General features: G+C 46.8%; 3 protein-coding genes across 4 annotated transcripts; 2 read left to right on the forward strand and 1 right to left on the reverse strand.

The window, feature by feature from the left end:
- Positions 1-4,733: 4,733 nt before the first annotated feature.
- Positions 4,734-9,702, forward strand: LOC134007466 (G-protein coupled bile acid receptor 1-like). The gene is made up of 2 exons (XM_062446940.1): positions 4,734-5,139; positions 7,576-9,702. Exon 2 carries the CDS (start codon positions 7,673-7,675, stop codon positions 8,747-8,749), a length of 1,077 nt encoding a protein of 358 aa, XP_062302924.1. The 5' UTR covers positions 4,734-5,139; positions 7,576-7,672; the 3' UTR covers positions 8,750-9,702.
- A 1,716-nt stretch (positions 9,703-11,418) lies between these two features.
- Positions 11,419-18,067, reverse strand: LOC134007628 (intermediate filament protein ON3-like). Its single transcript, XM_062447215.1, has 9 exons — positions 17,775-18,067; positions 16,749-16,957; positions 15,661-15,721; positions 15,462-15,557; positions 14,834-14,998; positions 13,944-14,069; positions 13,637-13,857; positions 13,467-13,492; positions 11,419-11,811 (listed from the first exon to the last, which is right to left on the reverse strand). Exons 1-9 carry the CDS (start codon positions 17,985-17,987, stop codon positions 11,804-11,806), a joined length of 1,125 nt encoding a protein of 374 aa, XP_062303199.1. The 5' UTR covers positions 17,988-18,067; the 3' UTR covers positions 11,419-11,803.
- Positions 18,068-18,302: 235 nt separating this feature from the next.
- zgc:92380 (uncharacterized protein LOC445086 homolog) lies at positions 18,303-22,152 on the forward strand. 2 transcript variants are annotated; one of them, XM_062447213.1, is made up of 8 exons: positions 18,303-18,757; positions 18,981-19,063; positions 19,269-19,425; positions 19,538-19,699; positions 19,831-19,956; positions 20,678-20,910; positions 21,075-21,109; positions 21,796-22,152. In XM_062447213.1, the coding sequence occupies exons 1-8, from the start codon at positions 18,395-18,397 to the stop codon at positions 21,960-21,962; spliced, it is 1,326 nt and encodes a 441-aa protein (XP_062303197.1). In that variant the 5' UTR covers positions 18,303-18,394; the 3' UTR covers positions 21,963-22,152. The 2 variants fall into 2 exon arrangements, with proteins under 2 accessions (XP_062303197.1, XP_062303198.1); XM_062447214.1 differs by lacking the exon at positions 21,075-21,109 and having other exon boundaries at positions 21,796-21,967.
- Positions 22,153-23,909: the final 1,757 nt, after the last annotated feature.

Genomic DNA, 23,909 nt, shown 5'->3' on the forward strand with positions numbered 1-23,909 from the left:
GTTTCTCTTCAGAACTCCCAGCTTTTTCCTTTTTTCAAACACACCACCTAGATACATCTCAGTTGTTACTTATTACACATACAAATATATTCCTCCCCTACAGCAAAATTGAATGTGAGTGATGGCATACACTTGAGAGGTGGGTTGATGACATGAGAATGATAATACCATTATGAACTGGAATAAAAAATCACAAAAGCAAACTGGAAATTCTCGTGACGAATATAAACATCCAGCTGTGTGCAACAATTCTGTTTGTGCTTGTCTTTGTGAAACAACATACAGGCTCATATCCTGTGATTTCTGACCCTTTTATAAATGTCATCTGTGGTTTGTGATCTTTTAGATAGCAACTGTGCTTCTAAAAAAAAACAGTTCAGTGAGAAATTAGTCCTTGGACTCTTTTAGGACGTAATGGTCTGCTAACAGAACTCCTGAGAAGTTAGATGAGACTCCCTCAGTCTCCCTCAGTCAGTCAGAGGGATGAGTCTGTAGACTCAGACTCATGTTGATTTTAGTTGTGGTTTTAGTGAACCAGGTCTGGCTTAAAGACAACTTGAAATGATTTGTTCATGGGTGTGGATCGGTGACTGGTCTACATCTAACAATGTTTATTTAGCAGACTTTTTTTAAATCAAAAGAGACATACAAGGGGATACTATCTTCTAACATCTGCAGTCAATTGCTCTACCACTGAGCATTACCCATCCCCACGCTCTACCACTGAGCATTACCCATCCCCATGCTCTACCACTGAGCATTACCCATCCCCACGCTCTACCACTGAGCATTACCCATCCCCACACTCTACCACTGAGCATTACCCATCCCCACGCTCTACCACTGAGCATTACCCATCCCCATGCTCTACCACTGAGCATTACCCATCCCCACGCTCTACCACTGAGCATTACCCATCCCCATGTTCTACCACTGAGCATTACCCATCCCCACGCTCTACCACTGAGCATTACCCATCCCCATGTTCTACCACTGAGCATTACCCATCCCCACGCTCTACCACTGAGCATTACCCATCCCCATGTTCTACCACTGAGCATTACCCATCCCCACGCTCTACCACTGAGCATTACCCATCCCCATGCTCTACCACTGAGCATTACCCATCCCCACGCTCTACCACTGAGCATTACCCATCCCCATGTTCTACCACTGAGCATTACCCATCCCCACGCTCTACCACTGAGCATTACCCATCCCCATGTTCTACCACTGAGCATTACCCATCCCCACGCTCTACCACTGAGCATTACCCATCCCCACGCTCTACCACTGAGCTATACCCATCCCCATGCTCTACCACTGAGCATTACCCATCCCCACGCTCTACCACTGAACTATAAACACTTACCGGCATACTTGTTTCTGTAGTGAAACATTCTTCTGTTTCGTTGGCTCTGTGGTCAGTGATTCAACTGGCAAGATAAAGCTAAATGACAGACAAGAACAATTAAGAGAATGATAACATCTTAAAGGTTGTCAGTAAGCCTGGAGTCTGTATATAGCAGTCTGTATACGAGAGGAAAAACAGCTATTACATAAATGGGATGGGTTTAATCTATCATCTTCATAAAAATCCTGTTGGGAACACTGGGTAAGATCAAACAGTCAGGCCAAAGAGTTCCAGAGTTCCATTAATTCTATGTCTGTAAAGGCCTATCTTTCCCACACGCACCCTCACACACAGACACACACGCACGTTTGTATTGCTATTCTTGTGAGGACTCACAATTCATTCCCATTCAAAATCCTGTTTTCCCGATCCCCTAACCTTAACCCAAAAACCGAATCCATACCTCAACCTAATCTTGGCTCCCAACCTCAATGTAATTCTAACACAAATTCCAACCCTAACTCTAAACCCCCCTAAAACATAAGCACTTGACCATGTGAGTGTAACAGGGGGTAGTCACACTGCTCGTCAGTCCTCTCAATCTTTCCCCTCACTGGTACTTGAACCAGGGACCCAGGGGTGGGTGACAGGCCGCGTCCGCCCTCCACCAGGGCCCTCATCAGCAGACGCTAATGCTCTGTGAGGAAGTCGCAATGTTGGCGTTTTTATTACCGTGGCCTACATATATGTAGCCATCAGGAAGCACATTAGCTAACCAGGATCCACATCTCGTTGCTATGAATACGCTTGTGAAAAGGGGTGTCAGTGTGGTGAGGGTGAAATGGCAAGAGTGTGTGGTGTGTGGGAGAAGGGCAAAGAGAAAGTGTGTGTTGGGGAGTGTGTTTGCGCTCGTCTGTGGTGAGAGAGAGAGAGGTTGAGAGAGCGCATGTGAGATCTGTGAAGACTGGAAGAGTAAAAGCTACTGTAAAATAAAGACAGCAGCATTATCCTTTTATAGGCTTGTTGAGTGGCACTTTATAGGCTCCCAGTCACGATTGTAGCGACAGTCATCACCCATCACACAGGGATTACACAGTTGATTAATGCTGCTGTGCTCTCTGTTGTGGTTGGTTGCTAGGACAAGACGAGACGTTGGGATTGGTCATAGGTATAGTGACGGGCTGTGGAGCCATCTCCGGCCATCTGCACAGGAAGGAGGTGCCCTGACACAGGATGTGATGTACGGTATAGCCTCCTTTCTTCCATCCCCTTCCTCCTCATCCTTGCATCCCTCCTTGCTATTGCAATGGCAATTGCTATTCAATTCACCCATCCCTCCATCCTACCCTTCGTCCTCTGCCTCTTCTTTCTCATCCTCATCAGCTCCACCCTTGTGCTGCCTTCGGGTCACATGACCCAAAGGTTCATAACGAACCATCGTTGTGTTTGCCCAATTTTACCCAATAGAAAAACAAATAAAAATCATTTTCTTTTAACCTTTGCAATGTGGGCGGTCTGAGACAGCCCAACGGTTAAAAGAAAATGCTTCACTTTGTTTTTGTATGCGGTAAAGTTGTCGCAATACGACGGTGGGTCACAATGACTGATGGGTCAGAATGACCCGAAGATAACACAAGGGTTAAGTCGTCTCTCCATTCTATCTGATCATCCTTCCGTTCCTCAGTTTTCCCCTTTTCCTACCATATCTACAGCTTCATCTTTCTCTCTTCCCCTCATCTCCCTCCATTGTTTCCATCTTCCGCCCTTCTAACCATCACGTTGAGAACAAGCAGAGGTCTTGCAGTGTCCCTGTGCCCAAGTGCTGCTTTCCTGCATCTGGTTTCCTCCTGTGTGTTTGTGTGTGTGCCAGGGTAACACCTGTGATGTGTATGATTAACCACTGCAAGGATGTTTTGGTCATCCATCAGGGGACTGCCACCGCTGGCCTCAAAGATGAATGTATGTGTGATTATTGGTATGAGTGTGTCTGTGTATTTGTGTGTGTGTGTGTGTGTGTGTGAGAGAGAGAGCGAGAGAGCGAGAGAGAGAGAGAGAGAGAGAGAGAGAGAGAGAGAGAGAGAGAGAGAGAGAGAGAGAGAGAGAGAGAGAGAGAGAGAGAGAGAGAGAGAGAGAGAGAGTAACAAAGGACAGATCCTGTCAGGATCACCATCTGTCTGGAAAGTGAAATTCAATAGTGTGGATAATTGAGACAGTGTATTGTAACAAGCCAGCAGTTAGCAAACAGTTCCAGCTGCTCTATAAGCTGTGAGGCTGAATGACTACGTGAATGAATGAATGACGCTTTTATTGGCTTACATTTAGTTTTTGCAACTTTTGTGAAATTCAAAAGTTCATTTATAGAGACATTCAAGGCTTGCGAACAGTCACCCAGATCGCAAAAGGTTCATCCAATCCATTTTTAAACGGATATTTACTCAGTGAGTACGAGCGGTGCGTGGGTGTGTATTCTTGCTTGTTCTGTTTTTGTGTGCGTACATATCTGCTTAATGTCTCCCTAGAAAACAGACAATGGAGGGTTTGCATGGTTGACCTTCTTATCACTCCCCCTTCCCACACACACTCTCACCAGACACCCACCCCGCCCTTCTCCCCACACATGCAAACACGTAACAGCAGCCTCAACCCCCCCGTACACACACCACTATGCTCCCCCCATACACCATCACAGTTCCCCCCCCCACCTCTCCACCAGTCCTGGACACCACCCGAGCCATCCTTCTCCCCGTCACGTCTGTCTAAACTATCGCCGAGAGCGTCCGCCGTGTTTACCTAACGCCACAGGCCCCTCGCCCGGCAACGGCCGTCCATCTGACCGCCTGTTCAAAAGCGAGGCATGTTTGACCGCTTGGGGGAATTTATACATACAGAGATCAGGATGTAAATGTTTGGAGAGGACAGAGATATGTATGGTGGGGACGATGCTTCTGGCTGGGCCACATACACAATGCGAGGAGGACCACGTGTTATCTATTAGGACACGTATATGTTTTATCTGTTAATGCGTCTGGCCATGGTTTCACTGCTTACAAACGCCCAGCAATAAGTCTGGAGCAAAATGAGCTGTTCGAAATGTAAAGGTTAACAAATCATACACATAAACGTCATTAGCACGCTAGTTACTGGCTATGCATCGGTCAGACCCTTTTGGTGAGACAGAAACACACACACAAGCCAGGCCTGCACACACACATGCACACAGGCATACACAAACTCACACTTCCCCTGTTGTGGCGTAAGCTTCCCCTTTAAGAGATAGCATCTGATAGGTCCCTCTCTCTTTCTCTCTCTCTCTCTCTCTCTCTGTCCCTCTCTCTCTTTCCCTCTCTCTCGTCTCTCACTGTCTCAGTCTCACCAAACGGGCGTCTGATCTGTGGTTGAACCGATATTCCTGTCAGCAGTGTGTCTGATACACCAATGGAGAGATATAGACTGGGCCTGATCAGCGTCAGTGAGAGACAGCATCTGTCACGCTGACGAGCGTGAGAGGGAGAGAGTGTGTGTGTGCAGGAAGACCAACCAAGAGAGATGTTCAACTTCAGGCTCTGCTAGGGGTCTACATGTGTAGCAGTACCCAGCTGACACCTGGCCTGGTTCTGTTTCCCAGAAAGAGCTGAGGTTCTGGGTGAATCTCTCCCTCCCTGGCAGAAGCAGTTTGGAGATTGAGGAGGAGTTGTTCTGTTTGGACAGTAGATTACGACTAGGGATCTACTGAGGACAGGGTCTAGCATGGGTCACTGGCTCTCTGGATACTCTTTCCTGAAGAGGTGAGTGGGTCTCTATCCGACTTTGGGATTTATTATATATGCCGGTATCTTTTTATTCAAGTTTTATTAGACCATGAGTTATGTTGGTCCTTCACTACACCACTTTGTCACAAATAAACTTAAATAATAATAAACTCCCTCATTATGTAATATCTATCTTTACAGACACAGATCTACACGCACATACATATACATATACAGTATATGTGCTACTTAAATATGACTGCTTTAGTTTTGTACCAAATTATATTATTGGACTGAACATCTTGTCAATGTGCAAAAGTAGAGAAACCCTAAACTACTGATCATGTTGGAGTTATCACGTTGTCTTCCTCCTATCTCACCACATGTAGTGGACTGAAGCAACCTCAACTGAAACATGATTTAATCGGTGTGTGACGCACATAATGTCACTGGGGCTGTCTGTTAGCCGAACATAGTCACCAGAAAGACATGCATTATCCATGTCCTTTCAGAAAGGACAGTATGTCTGTGTGTGCGAGTGTGTTTGTACATGTACATGTGTGTGCGTGTGCTTGTTTGTGTGCACAAGGTGAATCCTTTGCTTATGTGAGAATCTCTCCTGAACACACTCATCAAAAGACATGAACCCACTTCTGTATCTTTGTCGCTGAATAGCATTTTCGCTGAATAGCATTTTCGATTTACAACCAGAGAAGATTCCTCCCCTGCTCACCCTTATGTGACATGTTTGACGTGCGTGTGTAGGTGTGTCTACCTACGTGTGTGTGGAGGGGTATAGGTGTGTGTGCTTGTATCTACTTAATGTGCGCGTCTTTGCATTTGTGTCAGGGGAAGTGTGAGTGTTTATGCAGGTGAGTGTGTAAGCCTTCATTTATACGTGTGTATATATCTGTGTTTGTGGTGTGTGTGTGTGTGTGTCTCTCTGTGTGTCTGTCTGTGTGTGTGTGTGTGTTTGTGTGAGGGAAAACGAAGATGTGACACACCAGTTTACTACATGAATAAGTTACAAGTCTCAGTTCAGCTCACAGACTTATGAAACCTGCTTAAACCTAAATGAAACACATTAACACGCAAGCTAAATGCATACACATGATTACCGGTAAGCAACTTCAGCCTTACAGCCTTAAAGGAAAGTTATAATGAGAGATGATGGTGTGATATCTTTTTGTGATGTCATTTCATTTCAGCCTGTGCTGAGAGCATTTGTTGAACTCAGCAAACTGGCACCCCAAAATACAGAGAGCATAATGAGAGACAGAACCAAAGAGTCTGCACTCATCAATTATTGACTGGTGGTGGCCTGTTGTGACTGGTCCAGCTCCCCCTCAAGCTGTTCGGGGAGCCATGTTTGATATCACATTTCCTTTGTGATGAGTTTGTGTGCATTTTGGACAACAGAAAGAGATTGTTTTTCCTTTCTTTTCTTTTTCTCTTTTTCTCACCCTTCTCTCTTTTTCTTTCACTAGTCTTGGTTGTTTTTTCTTTCTTGCTCTCTATCTCTACCCCATTTACTCTCTCTTTCACTCTTGTTCCTTCTCTTTCCCTCTCACTTCTTTTTCTCTCACTACTTCTCTCTTTCTTTCTGTGTCTATTTGTGTATCCCTTTCCTTCTCTAGCTCTTTCTTACACACACACACAAACACACACACACACACACATACAGACACATACATAGGCACAAACACAACACACGCACATTGATTCATGTGTGTCCCTGAAAGAGATCAGATCACATCAGGACACTCAGTCCAGTCCCCTGAGGGGCACATCAATCATAAATCAATATATTATCAGTCAACCCATCCCAAATCAGTTTACCAACAGCCTGACCAAACATAAACCAGTTTATGTCACTAAGAGATAGAGGATTTACAACCCCCAAGCAAGGCATACAAATTGGGTGATTTAGAATCAGTATTTCAGGACCATTGTGTCACAAGTCAAAACCTATAAAACTGTTGAAAGCAGAAGTGATATCTGTAGGGTGTGGGTCAAGCATGAGGAACAAGGGGACACATCTAAATGGTAAACATGTATTTGTTTCATATGTGACCAATCTAACCAATGAATCAACTTGGATCAAATCATGTGTGTTTGTATAGACTTTTTGCTAGTGCTAATTTCACACCAGGAGTATTCATGTTTCTCATTGAGTGTTTATATAGGTCCACTCTCAGGTGCCCTTACTTCTGATATGTTACAGTTACAGTAAATGAACACTTCCGGTTTACTGTGAATACATTTCACATAGGGCTTTACAATAAAAGATGGTTCCTCTGGCCATACTTGTTGTTGGCAAGGTGCAGTATCATATTTTTCTATATCTATCTAGTGTTTGATCTATCTGCATCTACATCTATCTGGTATTTGATTTATCTACATCCATCTGAAGTATGATCTATCTGTATCTATATCTGTCTGGAGTCTGATCTGTGTGTTTTATCTCCTCAGGACTTTATGATGGGACCAGAGGAGGAGGAGGAAGTAACTGAGGCGGTTTGACCATCATCACAACAAAACCAGCACAACCATTGACGTTGCCGTGACGATGGACCACAACACCTCCTCCTCCCGCCTGCTCTCGGAGGCCCGCCTCATCTACGCCATCACCATCCCCCTCTCCACCACCATCATCCTCGCCAACCTGCTCATCATCGTAGGCATTGGCTCCAACCGCCAGCTCCACAACACTCCCAACTACTTCTTCCTGAGCCTGCTGGTGGCGGACTTGTGTACTGGCGTGGCCTTGCCCTTCATCCCCTGGATGGGTCTGAACCGCCCCCTCAGCTTCACTTCCTGTCTCCTCGTCCACATCTTCCCCAACTTCCTGTTCCTGGCCTTCCTGTTCAACCTGGTCATGGTTCACTACGAGCGCTACATGTGCATTGTGAGTCCGCTGCACTACAGCAGCTTCTGGGTCCACCGCCAGTTCCCCCTGGCTCTCCTCGCCGTTTGGACGCCGCCGTTGCTCTACGCTTCGCTGCCGGCATTCGGCTGGAACAACCGGGCCGGCCCGGACTGGAACGGCTGCTGCCCCGTCAACAGCTCAGGGACGCCGGCGCCGGAGAACTGCTCGACGAGCGCGGAGGCGGAGGGGACAGAGTGTTGCTCGTACCGCCGTGTGTTCCCCAACGCCTTCATCTACCTGGAGGTGTACGGGCTCCTGGTGCCCGCCATCTTGTCCATCGCCGCCATGACGGGCCGCGTCCTGTGGATCACACGCGGCCAGCTGAGGGACATCTGCCGGCAGCACCGCTCGCTGGAGCAGGGGGCGGGGCGCCGGAGGAGGGGGGCGGCGGGGGGTCAGGCCTCCGACCAGGAGCAGCGCTTGAACCTGCGGTACGCGCGTTGCGTGGCGGCGGTGTCGCTGACCTTCCTGGCATGCTGGGTGCCCTACATCATCTACACGCACGTGTGCGTGGCGTTCCTCCTCAGGGAGGAGGCCGTGGGGAACCCCACCACACACATCGTGCTGTCCTGCACCGGGATTGGTTCCATGGCTGTGGTCCCTCTGGTGCTGGGCCTGGCTAACAGGCAGTACACTGACCCAGCCAGGAAGCTCATACATAAACTGAGAGACCGGTGGAGGACAAGGACTCAGGACCCAGAGGATATGGCTCTCTGAGAGGACTGGGGGATATGGGGAGAGATGGATGGGTGGATGAAGGGATGAACTGTGAGATTGAGTGATAGGAGGGATGGAGAATAGAAAATGGGTTGAAAGATACATGAATGGGTGTCTAGGTAACAAACACACTCCAATCAGTCTTGACAAAACGATGGTTTGATCCATCGTTTTGATCCAATATTCTCCCCATCTCATACTGTCTCATATGTTTTTCTCTGTCTGGCTGCCAGTCTGTCCATCTGTTTGAGTGTCTATCCAGTGTCTGTAGTGTGTCTGGCAGCCGAAATAATTATCTTGCTGCTCTAACACACGGGAAATCTTGTCACCAATCTTTGGCCCTTTTCCACTACACATTTCAGCCTGACTCAAATTTCGTTTTTTCATCTGGCGAGTCCGGTACCTGGTATCCTGAGTTTTTTGGGGATAGAACCTCCATCTTGGGTCCAGGAGGCTAGGCGATGTTCAAAAGGTAACGGGAAACACTGCAGACTACTGATTGTCCAGATATTATCGCCACAATGTTTAAATAGCCAAGTTACTTCACAGGAGTCGCTGTCTATGATAGTGGCCGTCATTTTCTTTTCCAGTGGACTAGTCGATTAGACCTAAATGTCAATTTTCTTGTTTATTGAGGTTCAGTTACGCTATGTGTTACCGACAAAAGGGTCCAGCAAGTGAGTGTTGCGTTGAAGTAGACATCAGAGCGAGGGGGTCAGGTAGGAGTAGTGCAGAGGAAACCAAGTACTACTGCGTATTGAGGTGAGTTGTGTCCAGCCGGAGCAGTACCTGAAGTAGTGGAAAAGTGGCTTTATATCCATCTAAGCCTGTTGATGTGCTATGCTACGCTACCCTAGTTCATTTACAGTGTGACCCAAAGCATTTGTGCCAGTAGTTAAAAAAAATAAAGAGTTGTACAAATGTTTCTCGTTCGGTTAATAAAGCTACGTGTTTTTAGCTGTATTCGGAAGAACGGCAGTGATTTTGTGAGATAAGGAGTTTGTGTGACACAGATGTAGACTCAGTGGAAGTCTGCTAAATGGGTCATAAATTCGCTCCATCAATCATTGCAGCCAGAAACGTCTCCCTGGTCCTCCCATGCTCCATCTCTGACACTAGTTAGAGAGGATGTGGGGGAGAGAACGAGGGGGAGGATGAGAGAGGAAGGAAAGGCCAGAGCGAGAGGGGGAAAGGGAAAGAGGTGGGACTGGGGAGAGAGAGGAGGGGGGGGAAGGGCCACATATGCCTGAGAGGTGGAGGAGCGAGAAGGAAAAGATTAGGTGTTGGTTGCTGGTATGTGCAGGGCCGGCCGACCCAATAAACAAACGGAACATTTGTTTAGGCCCCCACGATCCAGTTTTTTAAAAGAAGGACACAAGGTTCCACGTCCATTCCTATGCATGTAGAATGGGGAGCAGATCCACTGTGCTCACGCTCATGAGAGGACAACGCTGCAGTAACACTCCAGCTACTTTGCAGTAACTCCAAAGTAACGCGTGAAACCCTCCACTAACACTATCTCTCCAGCGTCCGGGACAAGAGATGAACCGTAGACCTGGGTCAAGTACAAAAATGTGCTGTACCCGTTTTGTCGACTGAACCAGATCAAGTATGTCCCGTGTATTTGACTGTATTAGATCATAGTTGCGTTCCTGTCTACCTCCCTACAGCTGCACAGCAAGTCTTTGTGTTTGACTTTTCATAGCGGTCTTCTAAACAACATTTGTCAACATAGCGTGAGAGGTTGCTCTATGAATCAGGGGTAGACACAGGCTGTGGCGCAAACTAACAGGCCTCTGCAAGGGCAGAATATTTATATGACGTTGAGGACAAAGAATTATTAACACAGGGGGAGGGGGGGGGAGTTGTTCCCTAAGAGTGTGTGTGTGTGTGTGTGTGAGACAGAGAGCGAGAGAGACTAGAAAGCATAGAGCAAGACTTGAGACAGAGCGAATGAATGTGTGCATGTTGACCGTTCATTAGATGTGTTTGAGCCAAAGCCACGAGTGTGCGCCTGTGTGTGTGAGCTCTTGACAAGAGACAGACACGAGATTCAGTCCGAGATGAAAGGCCCACCTGTCTCTCCCTTCAGCAGCCCTGCCTGCACACCTCTTTTCTTTCATCTCAGTCCTTCTCTTCATCACAGGTTGGCATTCCCAGAATCCTCCTTACTCTCTCTTTCCCTCCTTCCTGCCCGGCCGGCCCGGGCAGACAGAACACACAGCACACGGAACAGCATGTTCTCTTTCAGTAAACAGCTGAATGGAGCACAACGTCAGTCCACATGGCATCAGATCTGTCCGTCGGCCATGTTTTGGCGTTCCTGCGATCAGACGGCAGGAGAAGCATGTGTCTCGTGTCTGAACTGAGCTGGCCTGAGAGAGCTGGCCTGAGACAAACAGGAGGAACTGCCGTTTGTACCAGATACATATACACACACGCACACACATACACCCCTTAAACGTGCAAAACTCAAACGAGAAGTTTGATGACTCGATTTTATTTTTAGACATGATGAAGAGACACAAGAAAGTACTTCTCTCACACCACAGAACCATACTGGTTTGGAATGTTTGGAACTAGAGAAGCATGTCTTGGAGAGAAAGTAAGTGCTGCTGGTGCTGAAGGAAGGAGAAATAGGACTCAGCCAATCTTTACATTGACTTTTATTCACCAACACAGACTTCAATCAATTCGCTGAGGTAAATAATTAAACTTCCTAAACTGTTTTCACCAGACAATTCATGGGCTACATCAACCATTAATACAAAACACAAACACAGTGGGTATATTGCAGTGCGGTGTTACCACAGGGACAGAATTTGATTGACAGTCGGTTGAGCTAGTCGTCGTAGTGTGAGCTCTCGGATATGACCCGCCCCTCGTCCACCTCGACTTTGATCAGCAAACGCTTCTTGGGGGCGTGGTTAGCTGTGGCGATGGGGCTGGTTGCTTGGGTGACGGGTTCAGATAGGAGGGGCTTGGAGATGTTGTGAAGCTTTGCCAGTGTCTCGTGGTCTGCGTGCAAGCAAGGACTGGATTGGTTGGTATGTTTTAGAAATCTGAGCAAATGAGACAGGGTGGAGTTTAGAAGGAACCTATGTGTTCACACACACACACACAAACACACAAATACACAACAAAGACAACCTGTACGTGGATGGGGCATCTAGGCTTGTGTCTGGTAAAAGGGAACTAGAGAGGGTACAATTTCTGGGGAAATTGTAGGGTGTGCTTGCTTGCGTCGGTTGTACAGTGATTTTAATGCCATTTTTACAACTGATATTCCTGTATATTTTATATAAAAATGCATAGGGCCTACTTATTATGTATAAATATTACATAGATTTAAAAGCATCTTTTTTTTGCTGCTCATTTACAACTCAAAATCCGAGTGAAGTGTAGAATGAAATATGATGTCTTCTCATTTCCCCTGCAAGAGGCAGCCTCATAGCCGAATCAAAACGAATACATTTGGCAGACCGGTGTAAAAATGGACCTAATCTCTATGACTTAAACGTCCTTTTAAGTTTTCCCTTCCCAAAAACGTAAATAAGCTTGACATTTATTTAGTGGAAAATCGCTCATTCATAAAAAGCTCACTGGTAGCGACCATTGTCAGTAACAACGCAAAATGCGATATAGCCCTGTGTGGAGAAGCTGCCCCGGTAAATTCTACTACTACAGTACAGTACTAGACTACTGCTGTGTTCGTCTCGGTAGCGATTGCGTTGGTTGAATTCGATTAAACGTTCCGTTGTACGGTTTAGGCTGAAATTAATTATTTTCATGAACAGATTGACAAAGTTTAGGCTGTGGCAATGAAGTTCAGGTTAGTAGTTAGATAGATTTTTGATTTAAGTAAGGGGAGTGCCGAACATGTTCTGTCGCCGTTTGACTTCCTAAACAGCTGTGTAGATGTTTTTGTAGTGTCTCGCGTAGGCTACAGCGTTTCAGTGAGCAACACTGGTTTGAAACCACAGGTAATGATAATTTCACCAACAAATCGTTTACTTGTAATGTAATGTCATAATAAATCCTACAACGAAAATGTATTTGTGAGGAATGTTTATTTTAACGATTGAAAACAGATGCATCATAGACCACTGTAGTAGCTATGTGTTGCCCGGGCAACAGAGGCTAATGTCATGCTAATGCTTCAGTGAAACAGTAGACTACCGTTTCCGAAAGTAGATGTGGGCCTACTTCCTTAATAATATCAGCTAATATTGTACATTACATTTCACAATTGTGTTTCACATCACAAAGTAAAATGAGTAAATAGTTATCACCGTTGCCTCTTTGCTTGTGGCGTTTCTGCAGCTGCCTTGCAGTAAAGCTATAGTTAGCCTAGCTATCCCCCAAGGTAACAGATGTGAAACGAATGTTCTGCTACAGGTAGTCACGCATGTTTTCGTGACGTTAGTGACGTAGTGACGTTAGTAACGTCAGTGACTGTGGCTAGCAAATTAGCTTCACTTTTTGCCACAAAAACTTCAGCCTAAACCATGCAACGGAACGTAAATAGAAATACAAGCAACTCAATCGCTACCAAGACTAAACTTTTGACACCTAGTTTGTCTATGTAGGCCAAATATTGACAAAGATTTAGGGGGGCAAAAATAAATAATAATGAATATATATGTGAGAGAACAAAGGTTGTGCTCTCGCCGAAGGCTTGAGCACACCCAACTAGAGGAGATGCGGAACATCTCACCTGACTGGCGCATGTGATTGTTCATCCTGTCGAGGAAGCACAGAAGGGTTTAATACTCAATCAGTCTCTCTCTCTCTTTTACACACACACACACACACACACCTACCCCCCCCCCCCCCCTACACACACACACACACACTCCTCTATCCACCTCCCCTCCTCTTCCTCACCGCTTCTCCTCCCCTTCCAGCAGCTTGCGGTAGGTGGCGATCTCGATGTCCAGGGCCAGCTTGAGGTTCATCAGCTCCTGGTACTCCCGGACCTGCAGGGCCATGTCCTGCTTGGCGCGTCGCAGTGCCTCCTCCAGCTGGAGCTTGTCCTCCCGGGCCTGGCCCATGTCCTTCAAACCTGCCACCTCCGCATCCTCGATGTCCTTCTCCAGAGATTCTTTCTGTAAGGAGAGGAGGAGCAGTGTCAGTGACTGCTGTGAGTGTGAGTGTGTGTCAGTGTGTGTGTGCGTGTGCGTGTGTGTCTCACTCTCTTCCTGAGGGCATCCAGGTCTGCGTTGAGTCTCTGTATGACGCGCAGCATGTCAGCGATCTCCTTCTTAATGTCCCTCACCTCCTGGTCGTATTTTCCTGCCTTCAGAACCATGTCATCCATCTGAGGAGGAGAGGAGAGGGGAGAGAGGGATGGAGAGGAGAGAGGGATGGAGAGGAGAGAGGGATGGAGAGGAGAGAGGGATGGAGAGGAGAGAGGGATGTAGAGGAGAGAGGGATGGAGAGGAGAGAGGGATGGAGAGGAGAGAGGGATGGAGAGGAGAGAGGGATGGAGAGGAGAGAGGGATGGAGAGGAGAGAGGGATGGAGAGGAGAGAGGGATGTAGAGGAGAGAGGGATGGAGAGGAGAGAGGGATGGAGAGGAGAGAGGGATGGAGAGGAGAGAGGGATGGAGAGGAGAGAGGGATGTAGAGGAGAGAGGGATGGAGAGGAGAGAGGGATGGAGAGGAGAGAGGGATGGAGAGGAGAGAGGGATGGAGAGGAGAGAGGGATGGAGAGGAGAGAGGGATGGAGAGGAGAGAGGGATGTAGAGGAGAGAGGGATGGAGAGGAGAGAGGGATGGAGAGGAGAGAGGGATGGAGAGGAGAGAGGGATGGAGAGGAGAGAGTGGGGAGGGATGGAGTGGAAATGAAAGGGAGAGAGAGATTAAAAACACAATCATTGTTAACCGTAATTCTGTAAGTGCGTGTGTATGTGTACATGTGTTTGTGTATGTTATGTGTCTGCATGGGTATGTGTATATGTCTGTGCGTGTGTATGCGTGCGTGTGCATGTGTACTGTATGTCTGTGTGTATAAGTGTATGAGTAGATGCGTATGTATGTATGTCTGTATATTCTTGTGTATGCATGTGTGTGTGTGTGTCCTACCTTCTTCTGATTCCATAGCTCGGCCTCCTCTCTGGTCCTGGCAGTCATCTCGCTGTACTGGGCCTTGACGTTGTCCACTATCTCGTCCATGTCCAGAGCACGCCTGTTATCTTGAGTCAATTTGACTGTCTCGTTCTGAATCTGGGACTGCAGCTCCTTAATTTCCTATACACACACACACACACACATGTTTGTTTTTCTATCCTTGTGGAGCCGGCGATTCAGTCCCATTCAGAATTGGGTTATCCCTAACCTTAACCTTAACCCTAACCCTTAAAATAATTCTAACACTAAAACACCTTAAACCTCCTGATCAAAGCATTTAAAGTTCTGGGGCCCAGCAAAAGACCCCCACAAGGTCACGTTTTTCATGTTTACTTGTGAGGACATTTGGCTCCCATATAAGGGTGGCTAAACAAAACCACAAACACACACACACACACACATTCACACACTACAACGTCATCTATTGTAAAGGAGAACAAATCAACAGCGCCCTCTGCCCTCCACCAGGTATAGTGCATCCGTATCACAGACCTGACTGAGGGGGCGGGAATTAGGAACACGGAACCGATCCCTTGTGTAACCTAAATGGGATTGGCCAGTGAGGCCTGTCAGTCAGTCCTACCTCATCAAAGCCCTGCTTCAGGAAGTCCAGCTCTCCCATCAGGTCTTCCAGCTCCAGAGCCAGGTTCACTGTAGCCAGGTGTCCCTCATCCACGTCCTCAACACACACACACACACACACATGGAGATATAGATGTCACACAGGAGAGGAATATATGGATGGAGGAAGAATGGGAGGGGGGTGGAGGAAACCTTGTCACCTTCTTGTTGATGACAAACTCGTTCTCCAGCTCAGTCTTCTTCTGGTACTCATCCTCGTAGCTGCACAACACGTACACATAGGATGATTCAGGACATGGATGAGGATACACACACACACACAGTGCACTATCACATCCTAACGGATCGTCAACACCCAATCACACATAGTCGTAGTTTTCCTCTCTCGTGCAAACAGACAGTCAGACTGACAAATAGACCTCGTGTGGCACTGGGCTGAGATGAGCTAGACCAGACCCAAAACCAGAACCAGACCTAGTGAATGGATGGCCCAGACATAGCCCCACAGCCCACACAGCCTGGCTCCCTGCCCTGATTCTCCCCAGACTCTAAGCTCCTTCTCTGGGTACTGCAAGGCACATGGGCCCCCGTTAGGGGGTGGGCTGGAGGGGAGTGGGAGGTGTGCTCTATCCCACCTCACTAAGGAGGCTTACAGATCCTTGCTTATGTAAAGGTGGGATTTGGGGTGGTGGGGTCATGAGAGGGTTAGGTGGCTTTGAATGCAGTAGCAGGAAGGTCTTGGAGTGACAAGCAGCAGCATGTCTGAATGATTTGATGGGAAGTCTCTTGTTTGCTCCATCTCAGTGTGTGTGTGTGTGTGTGTGTGTGTGTGTGTGTGTGTGTGTGTGTGTGTGTGTGTGTGTGTGTGTGTGTGTGTGTGTGTGTGTGTGTGTGTGTGTGTGTGTGTGTGTGTGTGCGTGTGTGTGTGTGCGTGTGTGAGAACTGGCGGATCCCCAAAAAACTAAACCTCCCTCAATCTCCCTAATCTCGCTAAAATAAAGACATGTTTTACATTATAGTACATTTCATTAAAAAATATGAATATAATATGAATATAATAATACATAATACTATAATATTATTATTGGCACTATTTAAACTACAACGTTGTAATAATTGAAGGTGGCATCAGGTCACACTGTCCCTCCATGCCTCCATGCAACCCTACAACTACCTCCTGCCCCCCCGCCCCCACCCCCTTGCCACCCCAGGTGAAACATTTCTGGATCCTCCCCTGTGTGCGTGGACTAGACTGGTGCAGCGAGGACAACAGAAGCCAGCCTCTCACCTCTGGCGAGTGTGATCCACTTCTTTCTGGTTCTTGAGCAGTTCTGCCTCCAGCTTGTGCCGGTCCTGGTCCAACCCGTCTATCTGGCGCTGCAGGTCGGCTTGCTGCTGGCTGACGATGTCCTCGACTTTGCCCTTGTAGCCCTCCTGATCCAGAAGAATCCTCAGCCTTGTCTCCAGCTTCTTGTTCTCCTGCTCCAGGTGCTGGACCTGGAGGTGAATGGGGTGAGGGGAGGTATTATTGATATATTTCATACGTCTATCACAAATACATTATATGACAAATATTATTAAAGTATGTACTTATATCATGACATGGAAATAAATAAATTGCTTTCCCTTGTTGCCAACGTTTGTGTCTGTAATGCCTGGGGTCAAAACTAGACTATGCTCTTGGAGAGAGGATATTTAGCCATAGCTAAGGTTAACGGTGTGCAGTCTGTGCATGAATTCACTGTGTGTGCATGTGTGTCTGTGCGTGTGTGTGTGAGTGAGAGAGAGAGACAAACATGACCAATTCCCGACAGGACACTTTTAATTGGTAGTGAGGAATTACTTTCTAACGTAACTGCACATCTCTACCTGGCCACTGGGTGCCGAGACTGAGGCGGCAGACAGTTAACCCCCGGTTAGTTTCCTACAGTGCATAGAGTACAGTGTGTCTCGGATTGGTTGCAGTAAACGCTAGCATGCCCGGAGCCTAAAGCAGGCTACGCTCAATACTTTGCCTAGCCCGGAGCACGGAAACAGAGTGCCTGACAAGCAGGCGAGTCGGATAGTACATTTTCCCGCAGGTAACATGCTTTGACCGTGACCGTGCATTGTGTAAACACTTTTTGTAAACTAGTGTCAAACTATTTGATTGTTTTTATGATCTTAAAAAAAACTAAAAACTTTTTAAGCCCAATGTGAGTAAACAAGAAAAGTAAAAGGATAAAAACGTCATTGATTTTATATTTATGCAAATTGCATCAATATTCTGGTAAGTTACAGTGAGAAAGAAAACAAGTTTTGCTTTAAAGCCTACCTTGTCGATGAAAGCTACGAATTTATCGTTCAACCCGACCATCTGGTCCTTCTCCTTGGTCTTGGCCGACTGGTCCTTTGGATCCATACTGGATGCCATAGGGCTCATTAGGTCGGCCTTGGCAGAGGAGATCGTCGGGTAGCTTTTGAGCACGCCCGCTTTACCGGCGGCTGGTGTCGAAGATTGGCTGCTGAATCCACCGGGCTTCGACATCCTTGTAGAGTACCGTTACTGGTTGACAATCAGATGACAGAGTCAGGAGGAGGACAAGAGTGCGTAAGACACCTTGACTCAGAAAAACACCTGCATTTAAAGGGGGCAATGACCTCCCCTTCCCTGCAGGTATTTGCCTATGTCCAATCAAATGAAGCCAAGTTCAAATTATGACATTCAAACAGAAAAAATCTAGGTGAAATTCTGGAATTACAACTCCAAACCTGTTTCCCAGACATGTGATGGTCGCAACAGAGCCAATAGGATCCATGGGGCCGGTTTTAGGCGTCAAACGTCGGTATAAAAACAATTCCCTGCATATCCCCATCACCTGAACAGCTAAACCTGGCTACGTTGCTCTACTACTCTGTAAACTTGTACGCACTGTCCGTCCGACTATCACTAATATGGCTAGGAACAGCGCAGGTAGCATGTTCGGTGGGGCTGGCGGACGAGGCTCTCGAGTGTCCGTGGCGAGCTTGGAGGGTCTCAGGAACGTGATGCGCGCAGACCCGGAAAAGAAGCCAGCGACCAACGGTCCAATCTCCTCTGCCAACGGTCCGGTGGTCGCCGCTGCCGCACCGGACGACAAGAAGACGATGCGCGGTCTGAATGACCGTCTGAACGACTACCTGGGCAGGGTGCGTCAGCTGGAGAGCTCCAACACAAATCTGGAGGAGCAGATCAAAGACATCCTGGCCAAGCGGGCTGTGCCGGTAGGCCGCGACTGGGTAGAAATCGAGAAACCGGTGGCTGACCTCAGGAAAAAGGTTTATATTTTCAATATTTTCTTTCTTCTTTTGTAGTCTTTGGTTTAAATGTAAGTCAATTCCAACTGCATTGCTTTAAAGTAAATGTATATATAAGCCTATACAATGTATATACAATTGTATATACACAATATACATATACCGTTATAACAGTAAATTTATAGTCTGTTTTTAATTCGTTTTGATTGTCAGATTTATTGCTTGCTTTCATTATTTTGCGCAGCTGCGGGACAAGACCCTTGATAACGCACGCCTGCTGCTCCAGATTGATAACACCAAACTGGCCAATGAGGACTTTAAGAATAAGTATGTAAGATATATAGACTAAACTATAAAAATAATACTTATTTTTTTGTTAAAGTGGTATTTCTTGCAATAACCTACTGCACATCATGCTATATTTTCAGACAGACCTATATTAATAATGCTGATAATATATTTAAGATGTTGTCTTATAAATCAGGAAAGTAGTGGTGGGCGTGACCTAAACTCCCATTCCCCCCTCTGATAGGCTGGAGTCTGAGAAGCAGGCCAAGAAGGTTGTGGAGCACGATCTGGTTGGTCTGAAGAAGGTCATCGATGACACCCTGCTGAACAAAGCCCAGCTGGAGAGTCAAATAGAGTCTATAAAGCAGGAACTGGCCTTCCTCAAGAAGGACCACAGTGATGTAAGGACAACACACACACAAACACACACCACAAGCATGCGTGCACACAATTAAACACAGCTTTAATGACATCATTTTGCATCTCCTCTCCTCCCCCTCTCTCCTATTACAGGAGGTTGTGGCCCTGCGCAAGAAGGTTAAGGACTCTGAGGTGATTGTGGAGATCGACTCCAACAACTCCAACCTGGGCGATGTTCTGGACAAGATGCGCAAGCAGTACGATAAGCTAGCCAAGAAGAACCTAAAGGACACTGATGACTGGTACCAGAGCAAGGTGTGCTGGTGCTTCATTTATGGACCAGGAATCCTGCACCCTTCTTCCCCTCCATTGATCTCTCTCATTCCCTCTGTTCCCTCCCTCCCCACCTCCTTCTCTCCCTCCCTGCTTTTCTCTCTTCCCTCCAGTTTGACAACATCAAGGTGGAGGTGGCCCAGAACACAGAGGCTTTGCAATATGGCAAGCAGGAGCTCAACGACCTCCGCCGCCAGAGACAGCTTCTGGAGATCGACACCCAGGCCATGCTTAACATGGTGACACACGCACACACACACTCGCTCACACACACATACAGTCGCTAGACATGTCTTGAGGCGCATTGCGACGGCAATAGGCTCCGCCGAGCAAACATAACAGCAACAGCTGTACAGACACGATGACAGACGATGTGTAAAGTATGTCTTGACTTGATCTCTCTGCAGTCAAAGAAAAAACCCATGCGCACTCACACGCTCCTGAGAGGGGAGTAAGAAAGGCCTTTGTGGGAGTAACCTAGCGTACACATTCCCAAGTCAGCGTACCCTGTCATTTCATCTAGCATTGTGATTAACAAGTAGTCTCTCTTCTCGCTTTGATCTTTTGATCCTCACACAAAACCACTGGAATTCAAATAGTACAAAAGAACGGAAAACAAACTTCTTGTCTGAAGTTTATTTGTTTAAAGTGATTTGCATTTTAACAAACATGAGTCTTTCCAAAGGTTATTCAAAAGCAGGGAGTGTTCTCCATCAGGAAATGTTTTTCCACAGACAACCAATAACCCACCAATCAGATCTCAACCTAAAATTACGATCCAAACACTGTTTGGTGTCCAAACCAACCTCCTATCCCTCTCTACCCTTCTCATCTCTTTTCCCTTCCCTTCCCCTTCCCTCTCTTCTCCTCCTCTTCCCTTCCCTCTCCTCTCCATCTCTCTCCTCTCCTGTCAACTCCTCCCCTCCCCTCTAATCTCCTCATTTCTCCTCCCTCCCCCAGATACGCTCCCTGGAGGACACCCTGTCTGACACACAGAGGCGCTACAACAATGAGATTTCCCGCATTAACAAGATCCTGCTTCAGCTGGAGGCTGACCTGACGAAGGTTCGCTCCCAGGTGGAGCGCCAGGTGGAGGACTACCAGGACCTGCTGCACGTTAAGATGAAGCTGGAGGCTGAGATCGAGAACTACCAACGCCTCATCCTCGGCATCAGCGATGACAAGGAGGCCAGGTAAGACCTAGGGTGGGTGCTTCTGGAGACACACAGACGCACAGGCACAGTCATGCAATACTACAACGGCGATATGCTGTCTCTCTCTCTCTCTCTCTCTCTCTCTCTCTCTCTCTCTCTCTCTCTCTCTCTCTCTCTCTCTCTCTCTCTGTTCCTCTCCACAGCTTGGAGTTCTCTCTAGAGAACGCTCTGAACAGCGGTGAGTTCTAGAAGCCTCTTTCTGACACCGGTGGTTGCAGATGTCGAGGAGATGCGGCGCGTGGGGGTCCCCTCCGATGAACTGATACTGTGTGTCTTGCATGTTTTCCATTTCAGTTCAGTCAGTCTTCGCTGTGTTGATATCACATATCCTGGCTCCTACACACTTTCACAATCCTCTAGTAGGCTTTATGGTTGGGGGTAGGGAGCTTTCACAACTTTCATCGTTGTGGATTCTGTTTTGCTGTGTTCACTAGGAGTAGGTTAGACGCTTTGCTTAGCTGTCACCCCACTGTAAAAATACTGCATGCTCTAATCTCACTGTGTGCCCCTCAATATACAGTAACAGCATGCGCAACAGGATATCATTAAAAGGTTGATCTCATTGCGATTTAAAATGCACATTTGTGTTATAAGATTGTGTGTAAAAGACTTGATGAATGCCTGATCGTAGTGTTAAACCTATTTCAATACTTCGGAAATGCAAACCTCCTTGATATAACATGACAGGATGGGCAACAGCTGTTGAAAGGAACACATGCTTCTTCCATCTTAGTCACGTTATATCAGAGATTACCTCCGAAAAACGAGGAAGACTGGATAAAAAATGAAATTCTGGAGTATAAAAGGGACCAGACTGGTTATGTTGATCACGCTTGGGAAACTGAAAGCTACTTACTCTTTCAGCGCCACCCAAGTCGAGTAAGAAGGGGGAGAAGGAGAAGGAGGAGGAGAAGATGACGGTGAAGGTGGTGGTCACAGCTCCTGAGCCGAGCGTCCCTGCCACCGAGCCCCCCCCCGCCAAGGTGGAGGCCCCCCCTACTCAGAAGGAGGGCAAGAAAGGGAAGAAGTAGGAACGTTCTACCCAGGCGGTCAAGAAAACCACCCCACCTCCCACCAGCCCACTTCCACCAGCAACCCTTCTTCTCCCCTAAGAAATGGATGCCCGACATTACAATTACTGATGTTGTGTTGAAGTAGCTTTGTTGTTCATCCAGTGCATTCTTTCTCAGCAAATTCTATAGGTTAAATAAATATTGCACCATCTTACTCTTGGCTGTTGTCGTCGTTTCTCATGTGGTTTCAAGCAAAACAATCATATTCTTGGGTTAATTACTGTACCAAGCATTGTGCAATGGGAGTAGACTTTGCAGTTGATAATATAATATAATACAAAGCCAGAGGGCTTTGATGATACCGTTTTTTTGGTGAACACTCAAACACAGACTAACAGAACAGTCTAAAATGACAGTACTTTTTTCTTCTTCTATTTAGCAGACATTAGTTCTACAGTATTTAGCTGGTCAGTCAAGGGGCAGTCTGTATTTACTAGCCACGTTGCAAAGCAACCACATCTCAGGTAACAGGCGAGGTGAACAATCAAAGGATACTACAGTGCAACAATAACATCTCATTGCTTAAGTGCAGCAACAACATCTACATTAGATAGGTGATCAAAGTATGGGGAACAAAAATGACACGACTACAATGCGATAATAACTAGTCTTACAGTGTCGATTACTATATGGCCGAGTACAGTGCAACAGAAATGACAACATATCTAAAGTGCAACATCAACTACAGTAGTTTCTTGCCAGACAGTGTAACAACAGGATCTCAAACAGGCCTTCACTCATACATGGTGCAGGGGAGAGACAGGGAGGGACAAGTCACAGGCATCCCAAAAACGCCATCTAAGTGGTTCTTTCGGTGCCACAATGCTGCAGAAGTTAGTCAACGTGAGTCTTGAAGGGGAGCGTCTTTAGACCATGGGCATGGAAACGTGCGTAGCTGAACAGGGAGGTTAGTCCACCACCGTGGAGCATGGAGGGAGAAGCGTTGCATGTTGGTGGTACCGGACCAGGTTTGTTTCTTTAGGCAGGGGTGTCATGGGAGGCTGTATTCTGCAGAGGGGGTGTGGCCAAGCTAGGTTTACGGGTCCAGTAATCAAGATAGGAGAGTACAGAGGAATGGGTGGAATTCTGTTAGCACAAAGGATCCTCTTTACGGTATATTGCATAAAGAATAGTGGTGTCATACCAAATTTGGTGACCTAAAACTGTGACCAGGGGTCGCTGTGCAGCAAATGTTAGGTTTTCGAACCTTTGCTCAAAGTCAAATCCCACTCATCACGGAGAACTCATCCCACCATGCCCTGAGGTCTCACTCCCTTTGTTACATGTCAACATGGAAGCTTGTTTGCGAGGTGTTTGTCAGGCGGAACTCAGACCGTCTTTCCTTTTCTCCGAGTTCCATGGAACTGGCAGGCAGGAGAGCTCACCTCACTTCAACAGAACTGAGATATATTGTTAAGATCTGATGATAGCTCTGTGGGACAGCGTTGACAGCGTTATTTTTTTTTCAATTCTATTTTAGCTTATCATAGATGTAATCTATGTTCTTAGTACTTATATGTTATGCCAGGTTGCTTTGCGTTGTCTTGTCCCAAGAATTTCAGTGCCCAGTCTGACCTTGTGTTGTTCTGTGCACCTGACAATAAAAAACTTGAAACTGACGACACGCCAGGAATGCTTTTTGTAAGACGGTTTATTGTATCGAATGACAATGGTACAGACAACATGAAAGCATTGATAGAGAGATGGGGTGGGGGTGAGGGGGGAATTCTGTAGTCATTGAATGCATGGTCACCATGAGGAAAAGGGGGGAGAGAGAGAGAGAGACCAAGGCAAGAGTACCAAATGGAGTAAAAGATATCGTATCAAATTTTTTTTTTCTCATATATATATTTATATAGGACTAATAATTATCTAAGTATGCAAAGCAAGGAATGCCCTTTTTAT

Source organism: Osmerus eperlanus, chromosome 21 (assembly GCF_963692335.1).
Source record: "Osmerus eperlanus chromosome 21, fOsmEpe2.1, whole genome shotgun sequence".
Taxonomy (NCBI): Eukaryota; Metazoa; Chordata; class Actinopteri; order Osmeriformes; family Osmeridae; genus Osmerus; species Osmerus eperlanus.